Source organism: Caretta caretta, chromosome 3, assembly GCF_965140235.1.
Source record: "Caretta caretta isolate rCarCar2 chromosome 3, rCarCar1.hap1, whole genome shotgun sequence".
NCBI classification, from domain to species: Eukaryota; Metazoa; Chordata; order Testudines; family Cheloniidae; genus Caretta; species Caretta caretta.
In genome coordinates, this window is record NC_134208.1 from 132,645,759 (window position 1) to 132,668,523 (window position 22,765).

General features: G+C 40.8%; 1 protein-coding gene and 1 long non-coding RNA gene across 7 annotated transcripts in view; one reads left to right on the forward strand and one right to left on the reverse strand.

Annotated features, from left to right (window-relative positions):
- Window positions 1-17,222, reverse strand: part of LOC142071596 (uncharacterized) — a 67,433-nt gene extending 50,211 nt beyond the window's left edge. Inside the window, exons 1-2 of the long non-coding RNA XR_012667728.1 lie at window positions 17,201-17,222; window positions 12,204-12,314 (exon numbers count right to left, since the gene is read on the reverse strand). This is a non-coding gene — a long non-coding RNA (uncharacterized LOC142071596). The remainder of the gene's footprint in view (window positions 1-12,203; window positions 12,315-17,200) is intronic.
- DISC1 (DISC1 scaffold protein) overlaps window positions 11,343-22,765 on the forward strand; it is a 352,964-nt gene continuing 341,541 nt past the window's right edge. For all 6 annotated transcript variants that reach the window (XR_012667726.1, XR_012667727.1, XM_075126899.1 and 3 more), the window contains exon 1: window positions 11,343-11,454. Coding sequence is in view for 4 of the 6 variants with exons in the window: in XM_075126899.1 (XP_074983000.1) it covers window positions 11,376-11,454 (79 nt within the window). In the remaining 2 variants the exon portion in view is untranslated. The remainder of the gene's footprint in view (window positions 11,455-22,765) is intronic.

Genomic DNA, 22,765 nt, shown 5'->3' on the forward strand with positions numbered 1-22,765 from the left:
GGCAGCAATCACAACAACCTTTTCTCCACAATTGCTATTCTGTGTGCAGCTGGCTCTTTGGCATTGTTGATCAATATTTTATTAGCCTGTTGAGTAAAGTGTAGGCCTTGGGCCACTGGCCAATTTCTAATGCTGACAAGTGGTAGGAAAAGTAATTCATTCAGATGGAATATAAGTCTTTTAGAGGTGTTTGTACTTTCTGATGGAAAGTAATCCCTTATTATGGATTTGGCTTAGATTAGTTTACTGAACAATCCACTTGGCCTATTATTTTACCACCAATGCATTAAAGTAGGTCCATAAATACAGGCAACAGAATTAGAACATTATTGTAGTAGGAGATAACAATACACCATACACAAGAGTGCATTATATCTTCAGTTAGAAATCCAACAAGTCCAGCAGGCAGACTTCCATGTATTCTCTCACAATAATTGACCATAGCCAACAGATAGTTTGTACTGCATAAGACAAGTTATTTATATTTAGCCTAAAACTGTAATAACATCCTCTGGCAATGGCATTATCTGATGGTGTCTGAAACTGAACCCACTTCCTATTTCCAGGCCTCAACAAATGACAATCGTTGTGTTGTCTGATGTTACTTCCTGAGTCTGAGATTAAAATGAGAGGTTTTTAAATTCATCTATCTTAGTTTTTTGAAGTAAAGATCTATTTTAGACAACTAAGTTTCCCAGAATTGTTTAAGTGTGGTTTCTATCACCAACCAGAATGTTTCCTTGAAAATTCTAATCATATAGCCAGCAGCATTTCTGCCAGCAGAGTAGTAATACAGGGTTGGCTACGGGCTTAGCCTATAGGCAGTCAGAGAAATGTTTATGCCTGGTCAACAAGCAAGGACTTGTGAAGCTCTGATCACCAAATGTAATTTATTTTTTCCTATTGACTAAGATGTGTAGAGTCCTGTTATTTTACCCTCTGGCTCCCCTCCTCTCCCCCACAGGGGTCAGATGACAAACTACATTGGGGTGTAGGGAACGCAGCAATTAGAAATAAAAACAACATCAGGGGAAAAAAAAATCTATGGCTGGCAGGGCTAAGGACAATAAAAAGGATTTTAAGTATATTAAGAACAAAAGAAATTCTAACAGTAGTATAGACAGTGGCAAGATGGCCAATTTTAGTTTCATAGCTCCTGCACTTTTCTTGGCAGGGAGCTAAGATACCACCCTTTGCCCCTGCTCTTGGGTGCCAAGGGCCTCCGCTACTAGCCCGGGAAGGTGGTAGAGGAGGGAAGCAGGGGAGGGGTCTAGGTTCACGCCTCACTCTGAGTCCCAGCCCCTCTCAACCCCTGTGGGTTTCTTACCCTTGTCCCCCTTAGGTGGGGTTACCCCCAATCCTTAGATGCTGTGGAGCAGGGTCTCCCTTATTCCAGTTCTCAGGTCTTCCAAATCTCACAACACCCCTCCAAGCTCCAGTCCTTTCTCCTTCTCTGTCTGACGCAGGGGTTTTATTAGGTTCCGAACAGGGCCTTAATTGACAGGTGATCCAATTAACCTGCAGCCACCTTCCCTAGTCTACAGGGAACCACGCCTTAATTAGCCTTGAGTTTATATATCTAGCACTCTCCCACTGCTCCCTGTATTACAAGACCCATCACTTGATGGAGATGGTTAATAATGGTGCAAAAAAATCAGAAGTGTTCAATAAATGTTTGTTCTATATTTGGAAGAAGCAGAATGATGTGTTTGTATCCCCTGGGGAGGATGAAGTACTTTCCCCTGCATTAGTAACAAAGGAGGATGTTAAACATCCAGTAGGGATAAACATTTTTAAATTAGCAGGTCTGGATAACTTGCACTTAAGAGCGCTAAAACAGCAGACTGAGAAGACCTTTGGGCTGCTGATGTTAATTTTGGAATACATCTTGGAATACCAGGGAAATACCAGAAGACTGGAAGACATGCTACCGTTGGGTTAGTGTTCAGAAAAGGTAAGCAGGATGACCTGGGTAGCTATAGGACAATCAGACTGACCTTATTCCTGGGCAAAATAATGGCCAAGACAATAGAGGATTCCACTAATAAAGAATTAAAGGATAGGAATTAATGAATAAGGAATACCAGTCATGATTGTTTTATGGAAAACGTCTTCTTAAATAAACCTGATTTTATTCTTTGATGAGATTAAAAGTTTGGTTGATAAAGGTAACTGTGTAGATGTAATCTACTTAAACTTTTGTAAGGTCTTTGACTTAGTACTGCATGACTTTCTATCTAAAAAAATTAGTGCTGTGCAATATCAATAAAGCATATGTTAAACAGATTAAGAACTGTCTAAATGACAAATCTCAAATGGGATGTTTCTAATGGGGTTCTGCAGAGTTCAGTACTAGACCTGACACTATTTGACATTTTTATCAATGATCTGGAAGTGAAGATAAAAGTCACTGCTGATAAAATTTGTGGATGATGCAAAGACTGGCAAAGTGGTAACAATGAGAATGGGGCAGATATACAGAGCAATCTGCTTGGTAAACTAGGCCTATTCAAACAAAATACCTTTTAATACAGCCAAATGCCAAGTTATACATCTAGAAACAAAGAATTCAGACTGTATTCTGGAAAGCAGTGACTCTGAAAAAACTTTAGGGGTCAGAGTGGACAAGTAACTCAACGTGAATGCCCCGTGCAATGCTATGGTAAAAAGGGCTAATGTGAACCATAGATGTACAAATAGAGGAGAAAGGAGGTAATTTTTACTGTTGTATCCAGGATTGGTAAGACAGATATTGGAATACTATGTCAAGTTCTGGTGTCTACATTTTGAAAAGGATGTTAGAAAACTGAAGAGGGTGCAGAAAATAGCCACAAAAATAATCTAAGGGGTGGAAAAAATGTTTTACAGTAAGAAACTTAAAACACTCACTGTTTAGCTGTTCAAAACGAATGATGAACAAGTGGCTTGATCATTGTCTATAAGTACCTAGATAAGTAACAAATATTTGATAATGGGCTCTTCAGTCTAGCAGACAAAGGTATAACAAGATCCAAAGACTGGAAGTTGAAGCTAGCCAAATTCAGATTGGAAATAAAGTGTAAATTTTTAACAGTGAGCATAGTTCATTTATCTAAGGTTGTGGTGGATTCGCCATCACTGGCAATTATTAAATCAAGATTGGATTTTTTTTTAAAGATCTGCTCTAATTCAAACAGGAATTATTTGGGGGAAATTCTATGGCCTGTGTTATACAGAAGGTCACTCTGTCTTATCACAGTTGCCTTTGAGCCCTGGAAGCTATGACAGAAGACTGAGGTGTCTCAATTACAGTGTGTAAGTGCCTTCCTGTGAAGAAAATATCAGATAGATTAAAGAGCCATTTACTGTCAGAAAGCAACACAACAAGACCTTATGGCTAGAAGCTGAAACCAGACAAATTCAAATGAGAAATTAGGCACAATTTTTTAACAGTGAAGGTGATTAAACCATTAGACCAAACTATCAAGGGATGGGGTGGATTTTCCATATCTTGCTGTCTGGATAACAAGGCTGGATGCATTTCTGGAAGACATGTTTTAGCCAAACAACTTAATGGGCTCAATACAGGGGTAACTAGGTGAAATTGAACAGGCTGTGTTATACACGAGATCAGACTAGATGATCGAATGATCCCTTGTGGCCTTAAACTGTATGAATCTCTTAATTAAACTAGAGTTCAGGTTCAATACATAGCAATATCCGATGAGTAAAAACCTCACAGGGATGTTGTAATTATCTCCAAAACAAGGGTTTCAAACCCAGGGATTTCAGAATTAGTTAAATTTAAAAGAAACTTTTTAAGGCATGGAAGTACACAGTTAGGGCACGCAAACAGTCCTAGCTCTGCGCTGTAGTGACACTGTGCAATAACCACACAATTACGTTTAGTGCATAACAGTTTTTAGTGCCAGATTAGATTAAAGTGTGTTTTTAAAAATACAAGGTTAATTTCAATTTTTTGCCTTGTGGTGTCACTACAGGTCAGAGTTACAGCCGCTTGCCTGTCTTAACTGTGCACTTCCAGATGTTCACGTTTGGATTTCTTTTAATGGTAACTCCAAGTTTATCACAAATCTCACAATATTAGGAAATTCAGGACAGTTGGCACCAGTGACCCCCCCTGCCCCAATTTGTTTTTGTTATGCATTTGACAGTATTCTTGTTAATGGTCAGTTGAACTTCCTGTCCCATGCACTAGCCTGACAACATCACTTTCTTGCATTGCTCTGAGGAACATTCACGTGCATGCTCTTCCCCAGGCTTTGCAAGAGGGTGTTTATCAGCAAAACTGAAATGAAGAGACAGCCAAGCAGATGTGTATACAGACCAACAGGGAGTGTGGAGGAGTGGTGGCCCCAAGGACGTTCTCTGGTGTTATCCTCTCATCCACAAAAATGATCTCTGTTAAAGCAGGGGAGCAGAAAAACCCCTTATAACTCTGTCACAGGGTGCTATTTCAGTTACCTCCAGGTTGTGCTGCTTAACCTGTTTCTGTCACCTCAGTCATAAAACCTGAGCTGTTTGCCTTCCCCCATCTGTGCGTTTTATTCATTTGCTCTTTTATACAGAGAACCTAACACAGGCCTCTTGTAGCGGGCACTTTCTACCCAGCTCACCTCCTGAACTCCCTCTTGCTTCCTGTTCCTTCTATTTATATTCTCTTAATTATATCATTACCCCAGTAACTGCCACCCAGATGCTCATAATCCCCCCAGTAAAGAGTGGTTAACTGCCTCCAGCTGGGCCTGCAGCCACCGCCATGCTGCCGCACTGTCAGTGGTCAGGGTGCTGCTGCTGGTACTCTGGCACAAACTCTGCGTAAGGGCCTATAAACTGGGAGCTGCTGGGAGTGCTGTGCTACTCCTGTCCCTTGGCTGGCACAGATTTTTTTTCTTTGCCGCGCAGACATACCCTTAGACGTCTGGTAGCACGCTTGGTGTGCCATGCACTGTGGGTGCTGCAAGCACTAGGTCCTGCAGGCTGCAACCCTCACTGGGTTCCTATCAACCTCGGAGAGTCTAATGAATAACAAAGAGCTGCTTTACTAGGGCTGCCAGACATAACCCCAACAATTACTCTTGGCACAATTGCTTTAAATTACAAGCAAAATATGAACCAGCAGTCCCTAATCCAGCCCTTAGGGGTAGTCCAGTACAGAGATATGAAGATGGGGCTCCCCTGCCCCGGTGCTAGGAATTCTCTCTCCAGGAAACTTTCAGCTAGAGGTAACAATGTGCTGGCCTGCAGACCCTCCGGCCAGAGTCCACTCCTTTTCTCTGTCTAGCTCAGACCTATCTGCACAGCCCCCTTGTTTGAAGGTCACTCCTGTCGCTGCTGCTGCTCTTGTCAGTAGGGTTGTCATCCCTCCAGGATTATCCTGGAGTCTCCAGGAATTAAAGATTAATTTTTAATTGAAGATTAATGTCATGTGATGAAACCTCCAGGAATACATTCAACCAAAATTGGCAACCCTGCTTGCCAGAAATGGACTTCCTCCAGCCCAGCTCTTAGCCTTTCGGTCCCAACTTCCAATTTGCCTGCTTTTCTCTCTACAACTAGCTCCCATTAAAGGAGGCCTGTAGCTGTTTCTCTTGGATTACTATGTTTAAGACATATTTAAGACAAAATAATTTGGGGGGGTGTGAAATGCTGGTCCACTTAAGCCAATAGGAGTTTTGGCATTGACTTCATTGGAGCCAGGATTTTGCATCCAGAGAATAGTTTTATCATCTTGCATTTTGGCAGGGGGTTAGACTAGATGACCTTGGCTCGCTTTTAACCCTATGGTTCTATAATGAAGAACATCTTTCATACAAACCATATCCCAAAACACTCTACAGAATTGTTGTGAACATTTACAGAGTTAAATAATACACACAGCCAAATTTAATCTCATCTGCTCTGTCCATGATATTTCTAAGCTCCTGTCAGTGGGGTATCTAAGGTAAGTACTGATAGCCTAGTGGGAATAAAATTAAGAAGTGTAAGGAAAGGAAGAAAAGTGATGTTTGCAGCTGTTTTGAAATGAGAGGAAGGAGGTGATGAGACACAGAGCTACAGGAAACCTGTTCCAGATGGCAGCAGCTGCAGAGAAGAGTACTCTTACAATGATGTCGAGGTTGCATGAAGGTACTGTACAAAGGAGAGGTCCGTTCCAGACAAGCAGAGGAACAAGAAAGGGAGAGAGGCCCATGGAAGGGTTGAAAAACGAAGAGGGCAATTTTGAACTGGATTCTGTACTTAGTGGAGAGCCAGCGAAATTGTTAGAAAAGAGAGGGTGATGGCCTTGCACACTATAAAGTGGTCACCATTAAAGAGGCAACATTTGCCAAAATCGCACACCAGTATCTGAGACACTACAGTTTCTTCTCCTCCAATCTAAAATAGGAAATAACTGTGGCATCTGCTGGCAAATGTTGGCTTTTTAAAGGCATTCACTTTTTGTGGGAAGACAGCAACATTCTGCATACGGGTTAAAAAACTGGGACATGGAGGTATAAAGAATATACGTAAACAATAGTAAACCTGAGGGGTGATGAATGTATTGATGATGATTACAGAAGATGCTGAATCCAGGCACTGGTGTACATGGATAATGTGGTGATAGAGGTGGTGATAGGAAGATATATAAACATGGGAGATATGAAAGAAAAAAGAAAGCAGAATCGAGACTGAAGCCAAAAGAAGATTAAGACAAAATGACAAATTTACCTGGTCAAGGTAAGCAATTAAAGGTATCAAAAGAAGTAAAGTTGAGTTTATCAGTGCAAAAGTGGTGGTAATGGCTCAAGGTGGAAGGGGAGTTAACTAAGTGGGAAAAGGTAAATAAAAATAGTAGAGAGATGACAACTAGCCTTTGTAGAACTAAAAATAGAGGTGGATCTCAGGATAGATGTTGATGGCTGCAATAAGATGGAAGGGAAAAAGACATCCTCAGAAAAATGATAGTGGTCTTAATACACAAACGAGGGCAGTTTCCTTGCTCTATGGCCTCATTGAAACCTGAAATATACATTGCAAGTTCCTCAGAGACTGATGGCATGTGATGGCTGTATATTAGAATGCACCTAAAACACTTAATGTTTCTGACATCCAAATCCACAGACTGAGGAATTCAAACAGTGCACATAAACAAAGCTAGTTGAAAGGATTAGTTCAAGAATATAAACCAGATATAGCTAATCTAACTTGAAATAAAATAGAAAAGACCATGAGAGACATCAAAAAGGAACATAATTCTTAGTAAAGAATTAGTTAATTAAAATCATAAGCCACCAAGATGCATACAGCACAGTGATTGTTTCCAGTATCATATCACATAATTGTATGCATGCTCCCTTGAATGTGAGAAGAAAAAATTCTACAACATACAAAATAAAATCTCAGAGAAGAACTCCTGTGTGTGCACAGTGACTGCACTATCATAGTGATGCACTGTAGATTTAAATTTAAAAACAAAACATTTTGCACGTAGTATACACATAGGCACTTCCCAAAGTAAGGGGTGGGGTGGAATACCCAGTGCTTCCAGAAGTTATGGGAGGATGCTTACTATTACAGCCCTTCATGTAGTACAGCTGATTGTCCCTGCACACTGGTCGCTCTTTGCAGGCTGGTGTAGAGGAGAGGGCTTGGGACCATGGTCTTACCTCCTCTCTTCCCTCATTGGACCATTGTGCACCTCTAGGGGATTAAAGACAGAGTAGCCCCTGGGCTACCCTGAGTGCAGGGACTGCAAATTTGCCTGAGTTTTATTTGGGCCAAGAAAGTAGGAATGAGGACAATCTGAGCCTCAGTGACATGGATGTGTATTAATTTTAATGAACTGCAAGTATTCTTTTATAATGTAAGACTTGCACACATCGTCTTTTCAAAGGAGTTGAAAAAAATCTGTTAATCTGCTATTTTAGTTTATTTTACCATATAACTTCAATCCATAGGAGTCTGAAATTTCCAACCATTCAAAATCGGTACCAACTCTGGATTTTAATCTCCACACACAAAGGCAGATATTTCTCTCAGAGGTTTCTCTAACTTATAAATAGGCTTAGCAGAATTTGATTTATATTGTATAATTTCAAGAGACAATATAGATGTTTATTTTTAAGTGTTTTTTAATTTTTATTGATTTAAATTTTCACACTTGTGGGAAATTATGGGAGGTGTCAGACAATAATTATTTAATGACAGTAGATGTTGAGAATCAAAAAGTTAAAGCTTTGTAACCATTAAACCACAATTTGTCAGCGTCACATGTCAAAATATACTAATATGTTTGCAAGCAGCACACTTTGCCTATCTTGTAAATTTATATTATTATTGATGGCAATATATTTCCTTGGTTTGTGTGTGTAACAATGAAATTGACATTTACGGACATTCACCGATAGAAATCTCATCCTTACATGCCTTCTCAAAGCTATATCAAGCTCAGGACACTTGGACATAGTCCATAAAAAACTAAATGCTAAATTGGCCAAAATTGGTTAAAATGAATTAATTTCAAGGTGGAATCTGAAATATGAATCAGTCAGATATGAAGTGTGCAACTTCAGTCCAAAAGTACATTTTAGATCTCCTGACTGATTTTTACTTTAGTATGACTACTTATCTAAATAAGAATACCCAAGTGCATAAAAATTTGCAGCTCCTTAGATTACAAGCTCCTCTGGGCAGGGACTTTTATTTCTCTTTAAAGCACCTGACAAACTTTGGGTGTTATATAAACATACTCTATTACATTGCATCTTTTACATTTCACGCAAGGATAAATCTCATTCTAAATTTCATTATACAAATTACTACAGAATTAAACACTTGATTTTTTGCAACTGTGTACGGAAGTTGCAAATTGCACACACTGGCTGGCACTAATGAGAATTTCCCATTAAAATAAAATCTCTTTAAAAACATTAGTTCTGCATTTTTATTTGGTGCATGTGTATATGTGATTTGAATATATCTGTGGTTGCAGTGTGGGTGTGGTGTGTATGTATTTATGGGTATGTATATGTCGTGTGATATGTACGTATAATATATGTATGTGTTGTGTATGTTGCACCTTCTTTACTACACAACCCTGATTCATTCCCAGAGCACTGTCCATCCTCTGCACCGAATTAGGCAGGGGTCCTGTAGAAAAAATAGTATATGATCATGTAACTAAATACTGTATACACGGGCAATCTTAATTCCATTTTCTAGCTTTGGCGTACTTAATTTTGCAACCTTAACGTTCTTTTAACATACGCTTTTTTGGATGTAATATATGTATGATGTGCTAAGCTTTGCTGTGTATGTATATATGAGTGTATATATGTGATGTGCAGCGTTGTCAACCTTTGCAATCTTATTGTGAGTTTTGTTACAGTTTGTTTTCCTTAAAGACAGAGAAGCTGGAATTTATGATTAAATCAAAAATCTCTGCTCTTACTTCTATCTGTCATAGTTGTGGAGAAAAGCTTGAAAACATGACCTGAGGGCACTTTAAAGGCTCAAAAATCAGAAGACAAATAAAACTCCCATATATATAAATACCAATCTTATGATTTTTGAACACTTAGGGCTGGCAATACTGTGTGTGTGTGTGTGTATATATATATATATGATATTGTGTGTATGGGTATGGGTGTGTATATCTGATGTGGTGTATATGTATAGGTGCATACATATGGTGTATACATATGATGTAAGGGAGTATATATGTGGTGTAAGGTGTGAGTGTGTGTATATATATATATAATATATATATATATGTGAGGTGTGGATATGTCATGTGCGTATGTGTATATATAAGTGATGTGGTATGAGGTGCATGTGTTGGTGTGGTGAATATAGGGGATGTGATACGGTGTGTGTGCGCTGATGTGGGTATATATGTGATCTATGGTGTAGATCAGGGGTGGGCCAACTATGGCCCGGGGGGCTGTATCTGGCCCTTCAGATGTTTTAATCTGGTCCTCGAGCTCCTGTCAGGGAGCGGGATCCAGGGCTTGCTCTGCTCTGGTGCTCCAGCCGGGGAGTGGGGTTGGGGGCTTGCCTCACTCCATGCATGCCATAGCTCTGTGCGGCTCCCAGAAGCAGCAGCATGTCCCCCCTCCGGCTCCTACACATAGGGGCAGTCAGGGGGCTCCGCACACTGCCCCTGCCCCAAGCACCACCCCCGCAGCTCCCATTGGCCAGGAACCATGGCCAATGGGAGCTGCAGGGGTAGTGCCTGCAGACGGGGCAGCGCACAGAGCCGATTGGCTGCGCCTCTGCGTAGAAGACGGAGGTGGGACATACCGCTGCTTCTGGGAGCTGCTTGAGGTAAGCACCACCCAGACCCAGCACCCCTGACTCCCTCCTGCGCCTCAAGCCCTTGCCCCAATCCCCCTCCTGCCCTCCACACCTCTTGGTCCCAGCCTGGAACACCCTCCTACACTCCCACCCCTCATCCCCACCCCAGAGCCTGCACCCCCAGCCAGATCCCACGCACATCCCAACTCCGTACCCCAGTCCGGAGCCCCCAGTTCCCACACCCTGAACTTCTCATTTCTGGCCCCACCCCAGAGTCCGCACCCCCAGCTGGAGCCCTCACCCCCTACTGCACCCCAACCCCCAGTTTTGTGAGCATTCATGGCTCCCCAATACAATTTCCATACGCAGATATGTCCCTCGGGTCAAAAAGTTTGCTCACCCCCGTGTAGATAGGTGCTGTGTTAGGTGTATTGTATAGGTGTGATGTGGGGTGGGTGATGTGGATGTGTTGGTGTATAGGTGTGATGTGGGGTGGGTGATGTGGATGTGTTGGTGTATAGGTGTGATGTGGGGTGTAGATATGTTCGGGTGGGGGTATAGATGTGGGCTGTGTGTGTGTGATGTGGGGTCTGTGATGTCCGTGTGTTGGTGTATAGATGTGACCTGAGGTGTAGATATGTTTGGGTTGGGGTATAGATGTGGGGTATGTGGGGTGTAGATATGTGTGAGTGTGGATGTGGGGTGTAGATATGTGGGGTGTACAGCTGTGACGTGGGGTGTAGCTGTGTGGGTGAGGATGTAGATGTGGGGTGTACAGCTGTGCTGTGAGGGTGTAGATACGTTGGGGTGTATAGCTGTGCTGTGGGGTGTAGATATGTGTAGGTGAGGGTGTAGATGTGGGGTGTAGATATGTTGGGGTGTATAGCTGTGATGTGGGTGTGGTGGTAGCTGGGAGGGGGGCTTCTCTCTCCCTGTGCAGTCAGGGCAGAGCCCGGGCCGCGCTGTCCGTGTCCCGGCGGGGGCGTGGCGCGGGGAGCCGTTCGGGCCGGACGGGGGCGCTGCCGGGCCGCGTCGGAGGCCTCGGGCCGGCTGGTGGCAGCGAGTCAAGCGGCGGGTGCGGGCGGCGCGGGCGGAGGATGTGGTGCGGCGCCAGCGGGGAGAGGCGGCTGCAGCCGCGGCCCCGGCCCCAGCCCCAGCGCGGAGGGCTGAGCCCAGGTGAGCGGAGCTGGTGCGGGCGGAGCGGGGCCGCGGCGCGGGGAGGTGGAGGTGGCGGCGGCCCTGGCCTGTGCCCGCCCCCGCGCCCGGCCCCGCCTTGGGAACCGTTGGCTCAGGGCGGCTCCTGGGTGCCAGGCGCGGAGCCTGGGGGGAGGTGGCGGGAGGCGAGCCCAGCCCAGCCCCGCCCAGCCCCGGTACCGGTCAGTGGGGAGCCGGCAGCGGGGGCTGTGTTAGTTGTTATGGGGGCTGCGCTGGCACCCAGGGCCCTACTGTGCTCGGCGCTGTACAAGCGGGGAACACGGAGCGGCGCCCAGCCCAGCGAGCAAACGGGAGAGGCTGTGACCAGATAAGCCTCAAACCTGTGGGTGTCCGGTCGGCGTGACCACCCCGCTAGTTTGCTACTGCCTGTGGAGGTCTGGTCTGGGTAGGGTGACCAGAGGTCCTGTTTTGGCTCGGTTGGCCTTTTTTTTTTTTTTTTTTTTTTTTTAAGCTCTGTCCCGGAGTTCAAGTCTTTTTGGGGGGCCAAACTGGGCATTTGTTCCCTTTGTTCTTGCCCTGGCGGGGGAGGGCTCAGAGGGATGTTTGAGCAAGAGCGAATGGGACCAACGTCCAGTTTTGCCAAAAAAGGCATGACGGCCGTAACATTGGCTCGGGCGAGTGGCCATGCCAGGCAGCTCGGGGCTGACTCGAACCACCTGGTGTTACCGTTTACCCGGCATCTTGTTTTCAATTTAGGAAAATATGATTACCTTATTCTGGGTCCTCCCGCCAGGGCTCCCCACTTCAGGCCTTGAGGCTGCCAGTGGGAGCTGCCTTGGACTGGCTTTGGTGGGCTCCTCCTGCTCCAATCTTCTTTTCATCTTGAACAGAAGATAAAAACTGCTAGTTGTCTCACCATAAACACCCAAAACATCTCAAGTAAAAGAAAAGATTGGGTATTTATCTCAGGTGGGATGTTGGTGTGTTTCCCTTGCTCCTGGTAGGTGTCTTAGATTTCAAGGCAAATTGTCCCCTGCTTAAATATAAACTACTGTATCCAAAGAACATTTAAAATAAACTATATTTCTTATTGTTTTCTTTGTACAGTCCTGAGAGTCCTAGTAATGGCACTTCTGCTTTTCCTGCTAACTTGTCTACTATTTTGTTGCTTTTCTACAACAAATCTGTCTGTGAACTGTTTATTCTCCTGCTGAGTGTCCTGAAAGAAACAATACCTGGTCTTTACCGTGTGTGGATCTCAAAATGTCATGAACATTAAAAAAAATTTAAGCCTTATAACATTCTTGTGGGCTATCACCCCCATTTTGTGGATGGGTCTTTAGTCCGTTTCACTGTGTTCTCTGTAACCAGTTGATCAGTTTTTTTTTTTTTTTTAGTTTGTAGGAAGGCCATGGGGGTAGAGAGCAATATTTTTAAAAGTAGGAAAAGATGTGATTGTAAAACAGCAACAAATTGACAGGGAGACTTAGGAGCAGGGATAATATATGCAGTTTAGTTGTCGCTGTGTTGATCCCAGCAGATTAGAGAGACAATGTGGATGAGGTACACCTCTACCCTGATATAATGCTGTCCTCAGGAGCCAAAAAATCTTATCGCGTTATCGGTGAAACTGCGTTATATTGAACTTGCTTTGGCCTTGAGCATTTCTGTTATTAAAGCAGCCCCCCACCCCCCCGAGTGCTGCTTCACCACGTTGTATGCGTGTTGTATTGGGTCGTGTATATCGGGGTAGAGGTGTAGTATCTTTTATTGGACCAACTTCTGTTGGTTAGAGAGACAGGCTTTTGAGCCACACAGAGCTCTTCACACCAAAAGCTTCTCTCTCTCACCAATAGAAGGGGTAGGGGTAATGTCAGAAATTACTTTTGAATAATTAATATGTCCATGTCCCTTTAAACATGAAGTAGCTTTTTTTTCTTTTCCTCTTGCAGCCCCAGTTCAGCGGTGGTACCTTTCCCTGATGTTATAGATCAGATAAAAACATTAGTGGTCAGCTCTGGGGATTGTTGATGACCCTGGCCTTAGTGATACTCTACCAACTTTCAGCTGTGTTTGTCCCCTGGAGCCAGTTTGGTCTCCTGCTTCTGTGATGCTTAGTACACCTATGGGAGTGTATGTTGTGGGGGGGACCCTTTGTCTACTGTGGGAATGCAGTGATCAAAATGAGGTGGAATTTTAATAGGACACCACTGTATTTATTTTATTGCTTTTGTTCACCCAGAAAGCCTGGCAGTTTTGAAATATTATTACAAAATGTACAACACAGAATTTATTGTGTGTATGGAAGAGTTTCCAGCACTGTTGGAAAAAATAGTCTGATTTTCAAACTGTGCAATTAGAGACCTACAGTTTCAGCACACTGATGCTAGTAGTTAATCCAGAAATAAGGCAAGCATAGTAAATGTAAAGACATTTTTAAAAAAAATGCTACCATCAATATGCTATACTGCTGGTTTCAGCCTTGTCTGCACTAAAAAGTTGTACTGCTTTAACCATACCGATATGGTTAAAGCAGTACAATTCCCTCTAGCATGGCTGAAATTATATCAGCATAAAGGCACTTTATACTGGTATAGCTTTTACTCCATGTGAAGAGGAAAAACTATATTTGTATAAATCACCATTATATTAGTATAACTACAACCACACTAGGGCTTTTACTATTGTAATAATTTAGGTTTAAAAAAATAGAATAAAAACCACACCACTAACTGAAATAGTTGTACTGATAAAACTTTGAAGTATAGATCAGGAGTTCCACTAACATTAAGAATGTTGGGAACCCTAATGTAGTTTGACCACTGGCATGTTAAGCACCATCTCATAACACTGCTGTGTTGGTTGCCAGCAGAAGGCCACCCATCCATGCTAGAACTCCCACTATTATTAACACTGGTCTAGCTGAACTAGTATAAGAAATGGTGGGAAATTTTTGAAAAGCTTCCCTACTGTAGGCTGTACCTAAGTGAAGCATTGGTGAGTGGCCATTCCAGCCACTGTTCTGCTTTTCTAGAGATATACTTGGGGTTTTCTTAGACTAGTGAAACTTTAAAATAAAACACTAGACACACTTTTCGTTATCTTTGCCAATATTACAGTAGAGACTTACTATTTCACACTTACCAGTCCACACCAGTTTTTGTGTGCAAGTCTCTCTACTTTTGGACGAAGATTTAAGAGTGCGGTAATGAGGTGCCTTGTTACAAAGATTTTATTACTTTTACAAAATGTACTGCAGAACATATACCATGAACTATTGTCAGTAATTAAAACTAAATTACACTTGTCAAATAAATGAACAAAAAATACATTGTGATGCATTATCTCTGCTTTTTTCCCCTATTGTGTTTGTTCAATTACTTATTTGCAACGATCCTTCCACTAATTAGTGCAAACTAGTGAGGTTCTACTGTATTAAATTTTTCCTGGTTGGTTAAAGGGATTCAACATTTACTTTTATAGTAGTGGCAGGGCCTTGTTTTCTTCACTAAAGTTTAGGCTGTGGTGGATTTCAGATGTTATAGATTTCAGAGTAGCAGTAGTGTTAGTCTGTATTTGCAAAAGATGTGGCACCTTAGAGACTAACCAATTTATTTGAGCATAAGCTTTCGTGAGCTACAGCTCACTTCATCGGATGCATACTGTGGAAAACTGTAATAGAGGCACTGATAGTGGCTCCATAGTTAAGGTTGTCTTAAGCTTTTCCTGTTGACAGGACTTGTAGGCCCCCATGGAGCTGAAATGGTGGATTGTTTTAAAAGAAAGCATAGTAAAAAGTACTCTTGAAGGGGCCTTGGTCACTGGCAGGTGTGTCTAAGAGGAGAAAGTGTGTTGTTTTTTTTTTTTTAAAGTAAACATTTCAGAAATTTTGTATGGAGTCTCAAATTTCATATATGTTTTGCACAAATAGCATGTGGAAACTTCAAAATTCACTCAGGCATTAGCGTCACCCACCTTTGAACTACAAACTCCATTTTCTTCCACAGAATATTTTAGCTATTCTCCGTAGGAAAATAACACAACACACACTTCACCAGTTCATGCATGTCCCTACATCTATGGATGTGAATGGTGCTGAGGTCAGTGAAGGTTTACGTTATAATGTTTGTTAGGAATGTGATGTGTTACTATACATAATGGAGGTTGTTTTAAACTTATTTATATAGCAGTGGGGTTGTGTTGGATTTAAGATATCTTGGAGAAAGATAGTTTAACTGGACATTTTCTTGCTCTTAAGGGTTTTATGGGGCTCTATGTGGGCACATATGATATGCCTACCTGCGTCAAGTCAGCTCCAGTCTGTGCGCACCAAGGTCCAAATAATCTGAGTGCCTTCTTATAAATTCTACATGTAATGGGTAAAAATTGTTTTATTAAAATATCTTTCCTTAGCGGTGTTACTTATAATGCCTGAGATTATTAACAATAATAAAAAAGAAAAAAATCTAGTTTTACATTTCACCATGTTTTTCGCCACTTATGCTATCTATTTTATTTTATTGTTATTTTTGTTTATTTAGCAAGTTTTAAGAAGTTTACAAATCTTTGCCATGGAAATATCAGAAGCAAAATGATCATTACAACAGTTATATTTTGTTTAAAGAGTCCTTATACAGTCATCAGACCTTTCTGTTTAACAGGCTGTTACCATATTACAGAGTGAGCATCATTACAATACCTCATTTCTAGTGATTTTTATTAAATTGAGGGAAGTCTCTATATACACATATTTACCAGACCAGGTATGTCTATCAAATGTTAATATTCAAATTCTAAGTATTTATCTGTCCATTTTACTGGGTAAATTATCCATGTGTTACTTTTTCCATAACCACAACCTCATGTGTTTTTTTGAACCATTCCCCAATAGCTGGGCTATTTTTCTTTTTCCAGTGAGAGGCTGCCAATGCCAAGCAGCTACTAGCAGATGAGAGATTAATTCTTCATCTCCTTTTGTATGACCATTTCTACTAGGAAGCCTCAGCAGGATTTTAGCAAAGGATGATTTGGTAATAAATATTCAATAATTTGTGGTATTTGGTTACGGACTGCATCCCAATACTCTAATGACTAGACATGTCCACCATATATGCATAAAATCTTTTTTTTTTTAAACCCCAGTTTCTCCAACATTTATCCTCATTCAGTCTCTCTCTCTCTCTTTTTTAAACTGACTGGCATGAGATACCACTGAAACAGTATCTGAAAGAAATTTTCTTTTATTGTGCTACAGACTGAGATTGTGGGTCCCCTTTTCTCTGTCAACCCTATTCCTCTGTCTGCAGTAATTTGTCTATCCACATCCTTTTCCCAGTGTTGAACGCTTTTTTGTTAGGAAAGCTGTCTGCAAAGATTGATATAAATGTTTTAGGTTCACGGTGTTTGGGCAGTGAAAATAAACTACTCACATGCACTTCCTGGCTTGCATGTATGAGCACAGTGCTGTATCATCTGGGCTGCAAAGGCTTGCAAAGAAACGACATACAGACATACCGTCTTTGTTGATTTTTTTTCTCTCTCTTTTAAAATGTATAACATTTTTATTCGCTTTTGTTCTTTTTTTAAACAAAGACTAGATATTGATTCTAAGCTACTGTATGTGATGTTTTGAGGCAAAGACTATTTACACTAGTGCACAGTGAATACAGAAAAGATAAGACCGAAAACACAGCAAATAATATTTATTATTTTTGAACACACTAAACAGATGGTTAATTCTAGCTGTATTCAAGAGTTAGGCACTCACTGTTTGGTTGTTTTGTTCACCATAACTTGGGCTTCCAACATTTACGGAAACATCCAACCTTTCAGATAAGATTTGCTTCAGAATATACAACCCCACTGGTACCCCTCAGGGGCTATGATTCCTTCATTTCAGCATTCTGACATTTTTGAGCTTTCTCTTTATTCTCTCTCTGTCTCTCTATGAAGGATAGGCAATCTTCAGCCCTCTCTAGTTTAAAATCAAATACATATTAACTCCCTCTGTTGAAACTGGTTTTCTTACCTATTTTGGAATATCAGACCCAAAGGTAAAGAGAAAGCAACCTTTCTCTTGGAGTTGCCATAGTGATTTCTGAATTTACCCCTTAGCACGTTGTGTATTTTTTTCAGAGACTAGTCCTTTCTTACTGTGCCGCTTAGATTAGGATTGGAGACCATGGTGTGTTGTAATACTCTTCATTGTTCTGGAGGAAAGGGTACTGCAAAACCCTTTATAAACTAATTTATAATGGGCCTCATTTATAATGTGGCCCATTATAAATGAGTGGATTTACACTAGGGAAGAGTTTGGTCCACTGGGACTGAGCAAAGCATACTGTGGCATCCTTAATTTGCAATATATTTGGTGTTTAATTTAATGTAATTTTCATAAAATGTAACCGCCCCCACAACATCTCAGAGTTAGCTTTGGATGAAGTGAGCTGTAGCTCACGAAAGCTTATGCTCAAATAAATTTGTTAGTCTCTAAGGTGCCACAAGTCCTCCTTTTCTTTTTGCGGATACAGACTAACACGGCTGCTACTCTGAAACCTGTCTTTATGGATACAGTTTCATTTACCAAATAAAATTCTTATCTGGAAAAAAGCTTTAAGACAAATGTCTTTTGATTTAAACTATTAAAAACATATGGCGATTCTATGGGAGGAAGTGTCAGATATTTACAAGTTTCTCATTAGTTTACTTTGAGAACTATATTAGCATAGCTACTGACATTAAGGTACTTCCAATATATTGGTGATGGAAATTAAAATAATGTAATGCCCAATTTAAAGTCTGCAGACACATAGCAATTCTATAATGTGCAGATCTGAAATATAATTTCTTTGTTCGGTGTAATTCCTTAGAGGAATATAGTACTTGGTTTGCACCTAGCTCTCTACAGAAGATCTGCATGCTGCAGATCAGAGTACTGCATTATACCTCTCAGCTATTCCTTCATTTTAGACCCACATTTACCTCCATCCCACACACCTTCTATTATCTAACTTTTAAAATAGTATATTACTAGTTGGGAGCCTGTCTCACAATGAATATAATTCGTGCTACTCTCCAGCCTCCCCTCTTATCCCCCCTCCCTTTTCCTTCCTCTGTTGCTGCCTTACAGACTGGTCATTGTTGGGTTGTATGATCATGGCATCAGAGTAAATAATCTAGTCATTCCTTTGCTCCTCTTGCTTTCTCTCAGTTTGTTTGCATACTGCAGCCCTGGTGGGTAAAAATCTTAAAACTTTTGTATCTCTTTAAACAAACAAACAATGCAAACAGCTGTTTGTGACTTGTCCGGGATGGGGAGGGGGAAATGTGCATGACTAATAGCTTATATATAGCACTTTCCATCTACCAAGAGCTTTACCTACATTGTTGATTACACTGAATAGCACCTCAGTAGGACAAATTGGAACTGGAATAGTAATTTGCTAAACCATATATACATAGGTTTAGGTGATAGAACCTTATTATTAGGAGTTGTATGAGAAATGCAGCATCATGAAAATGAGGTGTATAACAAATGTTATTTCATTTTAAGTTGTTTTGTCTTGTCTTTTCTTTATAGTGATAAGTGGATTGTTCATGTTGAGGATTTAGATAGGGAGAATGAGTAGGCTATGGTTGAAGGGATTTTTCTTGGAGTGAAAGTTCAGCAGGGTTTGAAGTCATTAATATCAGGAGGTGTCATAATGCTGAGTGCAGTCTTCTCTATTTTTGAGGATGAGAGTGTTAAAGCTGAGAGAGGTTGGATGAAAGAGTTTGTATGTATGGGTGTGAGAGGCTCTTGAATTCTTTTCTCTGCTACTTCCAGGGTAGTGGGGCTGGCAGGGTAGGGTTGCTGAGACCAGGGAAGTGGGTGATTGTTGCTGTCTGTCTCTATTTAGACAAGGTGACAGTATGGTTACAGTGCGGAGGAAAGGTGCAATGGTGGTTGTAACAAGGGGGATTTTTGTTTTGGAGAGGGCTGGCATTGTAGAATGTTGAAGAGGCCCGTAAGTGTGAGAGATGGTTGATGTGAAGTAGTAGTGAGTGGGTGGTAAATTAGGAAGGTTCTGTGGTTTAATAATGACTTTTGCAGCCAGCCCTGGGGTTCACTGTTCAGGTACCCACCTGTGGCGCTTGCATCCCTTCGATGGGTACTGTCAACTGGCCAAGATGGTGGAATAGTGCTGCATGTGTTGGAAATACGGATTTCTGGGACTAGGGAGGAAGGGATATGATGGTTCCTCAGTCCTTTGGTAATTGGCAGAGGTAGACAAGGTAGTAATAGTTTTGAAAGGAGATAGTGTAAACCAGGAACAGGATGTTTAATCTGTGTTCCTTTGGTTTTGCTTATTTCTCTGGAGATTGTGTTGTGAGGAAGCTAAGATCCCAACCTTCGGTTAATGGTAATTAACCTTCAGTCGTTGGGGGGAAAAACCATCAATGATCTATGATCAAATAAAAACAAAGGTTTCTAACTTTGCATGTATTACCACAACCTGGTTGGATGATGTTGCTGGGATGGTTTTGCCTTGTGCTCACTTTGATTGATGATATCCTCTTGATGATGGATAAAGATCAAGTGTGCTTCCTGTAATGAGTGGGTGGAAAAGAGTTTTAATTTGCAGGTAGTTGGTCAGCAGGGTTCCTGTTTAAATGATGATTTTAATGTTGTTGGGGTTTTGTTTTGTATTAATTATATGTTAGAGTGCATAGAGTCTTTTGTAGATGACTTTTTCCTGTTCAGTCAAAATAAATTTTTGAGTAGGGGATACATTTTCTTCATCATGTATCTAGTGTTTATTGAACGGCTTCTTTCAGGCCTTTTAACTTGGGGCTCTAGTTTTGCCCAGTTCTATAGAAATTACAGTTACACCATGCATTTTTTTTTAAAATCTTCCTCTTGCAACACATCAGAAGGTTTCCAAACTGTGGTTATTGATTCCATAGTAATCTGTTGACACTCTCTGGGTGGCTCACTGAATGAAACATTTTGAGAATCAAACAGAGGGGAGGTGGATCCATGATCTCTCTCTAATACATGGGTTTGCAGAACATGGTGACTACAGAACTATTAAAACTATAAAGAACAAACAAATTTCAGACAGGACAACAGTAGCTATTTTCAGTGGTAAAACCACCAAAATTTCAAAGATTATGCACAGCTCTAAAACTTAGTCGGGATAGTGATACTTTATAGCGCTTTTGATCCACAGAACTGAAGGTATTTTACAAAAGCGAGTAGACTTATGTTTATTCGGCTTACCCAGGTGCATGTGCCCCCTTTTATTTATTTATGTATTTATTTATTTATTTTAAAGCAAACTTGACAGGCAGTTTGTCCAGGGTGCAAACTAATAGCTGTCACAAATTTAAAAACAAAATGTCAAACAGCGTAAATATGAGAAAATAGCATGTAAATTGTGTGCTAGTGTGTTTTAATGTTAAACTCATCAAATTGACTTCTTTCCATCAAATATTTTTCATTTTTTATAAACTAAGGGATATGTTAAGTCATCTCATTTTAGCATAATTATGGGAATGAATGATTTTAATCTTAGCTCACTGCATTTTACATAAAGGTATGTAATTTAATTATATATAAAATGGTCTCATGTCTTAAAACCACAGTAAGAAGTGAGGGAAGTTTAAAACTTTTAAAAAGAGGATTAAAAAAAGAAAAGAGGCAAAGGGAATTAAGTAGGGAATAAAATAAACCAGAACAACTAAAGCTACCAAAAATGTGTAGCTGTGTGCTTTAAATATACTCTAAAGCAACAGGAAAAAACAGTGCACAATTTAAAAATTGGCGCCACTTCGTGCAGCTCCCATTGGCTGGGAACGGTAAACCGTGGCCACTGGAAATGGCAAACCGTGACCACTGGGAGCTGAGGGGCTCCGTGCCTGCGAATGCTCCAGGTAAACAAAACGACCAGGCCCGCTAGTGGCTTACCCTGACTGGCCAGGAGTCAAAATTTGCCAACCCCTGAAATATAGGGTCGGCTTATGAAAGGGTTATACAGTTTTTGCTATTTTTACCTATCCATCTTGGGGGGGGGTCGACTTATAAACTAAGGGCTAATGAACGAGTATATATGGTAATTGGTGTTTGTTGAAAAATTATCTACTTCGGTTTGTAGTGTATCACTCATTTTACTAACCTTCTAACACTGTCCCTTTCTTGTTAAAGGAATATGGCATCAATGCACTGGTCTTTCACTGTCTTTTGCATCTGATTTGATACATTATTATAGTTTGACATGGAAAAGATCTAATTAGATCATAGTCTAGCTGAATGTAATTTTTCATACAGGTTGTATTGGATCTTTTGTAGTGTGTATTCTAAAGAAGTACAGATAACTAATGGAAAACTACAGTTCCTGGAACTTGGATTTCTAAGTCAGGTATATTTTAGGATTTTTTTGTCCTCATAAAAATGAATTCTTAATATGTTAATATGTAGCAGATATTTCCACTGATGTGAGCAGGAGAATATCATGTGTAACTTATAATATCTTTAAAAGTTCTAGTATGCCACAGTGTGGCCTTTTGATTTATTTTCTTATGACATAAAATAGCATCTGTGTATGCTGAAATTCAGTATTTCTGTCAGTATATCCTCATACCCAAAGCGGGCATTCTAACCTTAAAAATTTTCTCAGTTTTACAGGAGTTCATCTCAGTCCTTTTTCTCTCACATGCATCTTTGCTTTTGACTCTGGCTTTCAGGTATCTGAGCCCAAGGAAGAAAATGGCCAAATTTCATGTCTACTAAACATAACTATTACAGAGTTTTTCTTCTGCAAAAACTGAAGCATCAAAGCAGATCATAACTTTCATGTTCTTAGCACATCAGGAAGTTGGTAGAGCTTTAAACATCCTTCTGTAAGACTGCTCATGTGAGCAGTTCCCACTGAGTGAAAAATTCTTTAAATTGTGGAGCCTTTGCAAACCATTTCAAAACTCCTTTGGGTTTTTCTTTTTCCAGTTGTGTTCACAGTCTGAGCAACAGTCAAAAGGCTTTCAGTTTAAGGATAATGGCCATGCTGTTCTACTGGAACAGTCAGTAGATCCCCTTTATTTTATCAATGGAAGAACCCACAAGAAATCTTTGAGTCAGATATTTTATTAAATCTCATTTGCCCTATCAGATATGAGAATAAGAACAGAATTTCAGGCATCTTTAGGTCATGTTCACAGAACAAAAGCTTGTAACATGATTTGGTCTTTTGAGTGGACAGGATTGAATCATGATATAGCCATATTAAAGAATCATGTATAAGTATGGGAGCCCCAAAGTAGAGGCTAGCCTGTCACTTCTGGAGTCATGATGTCA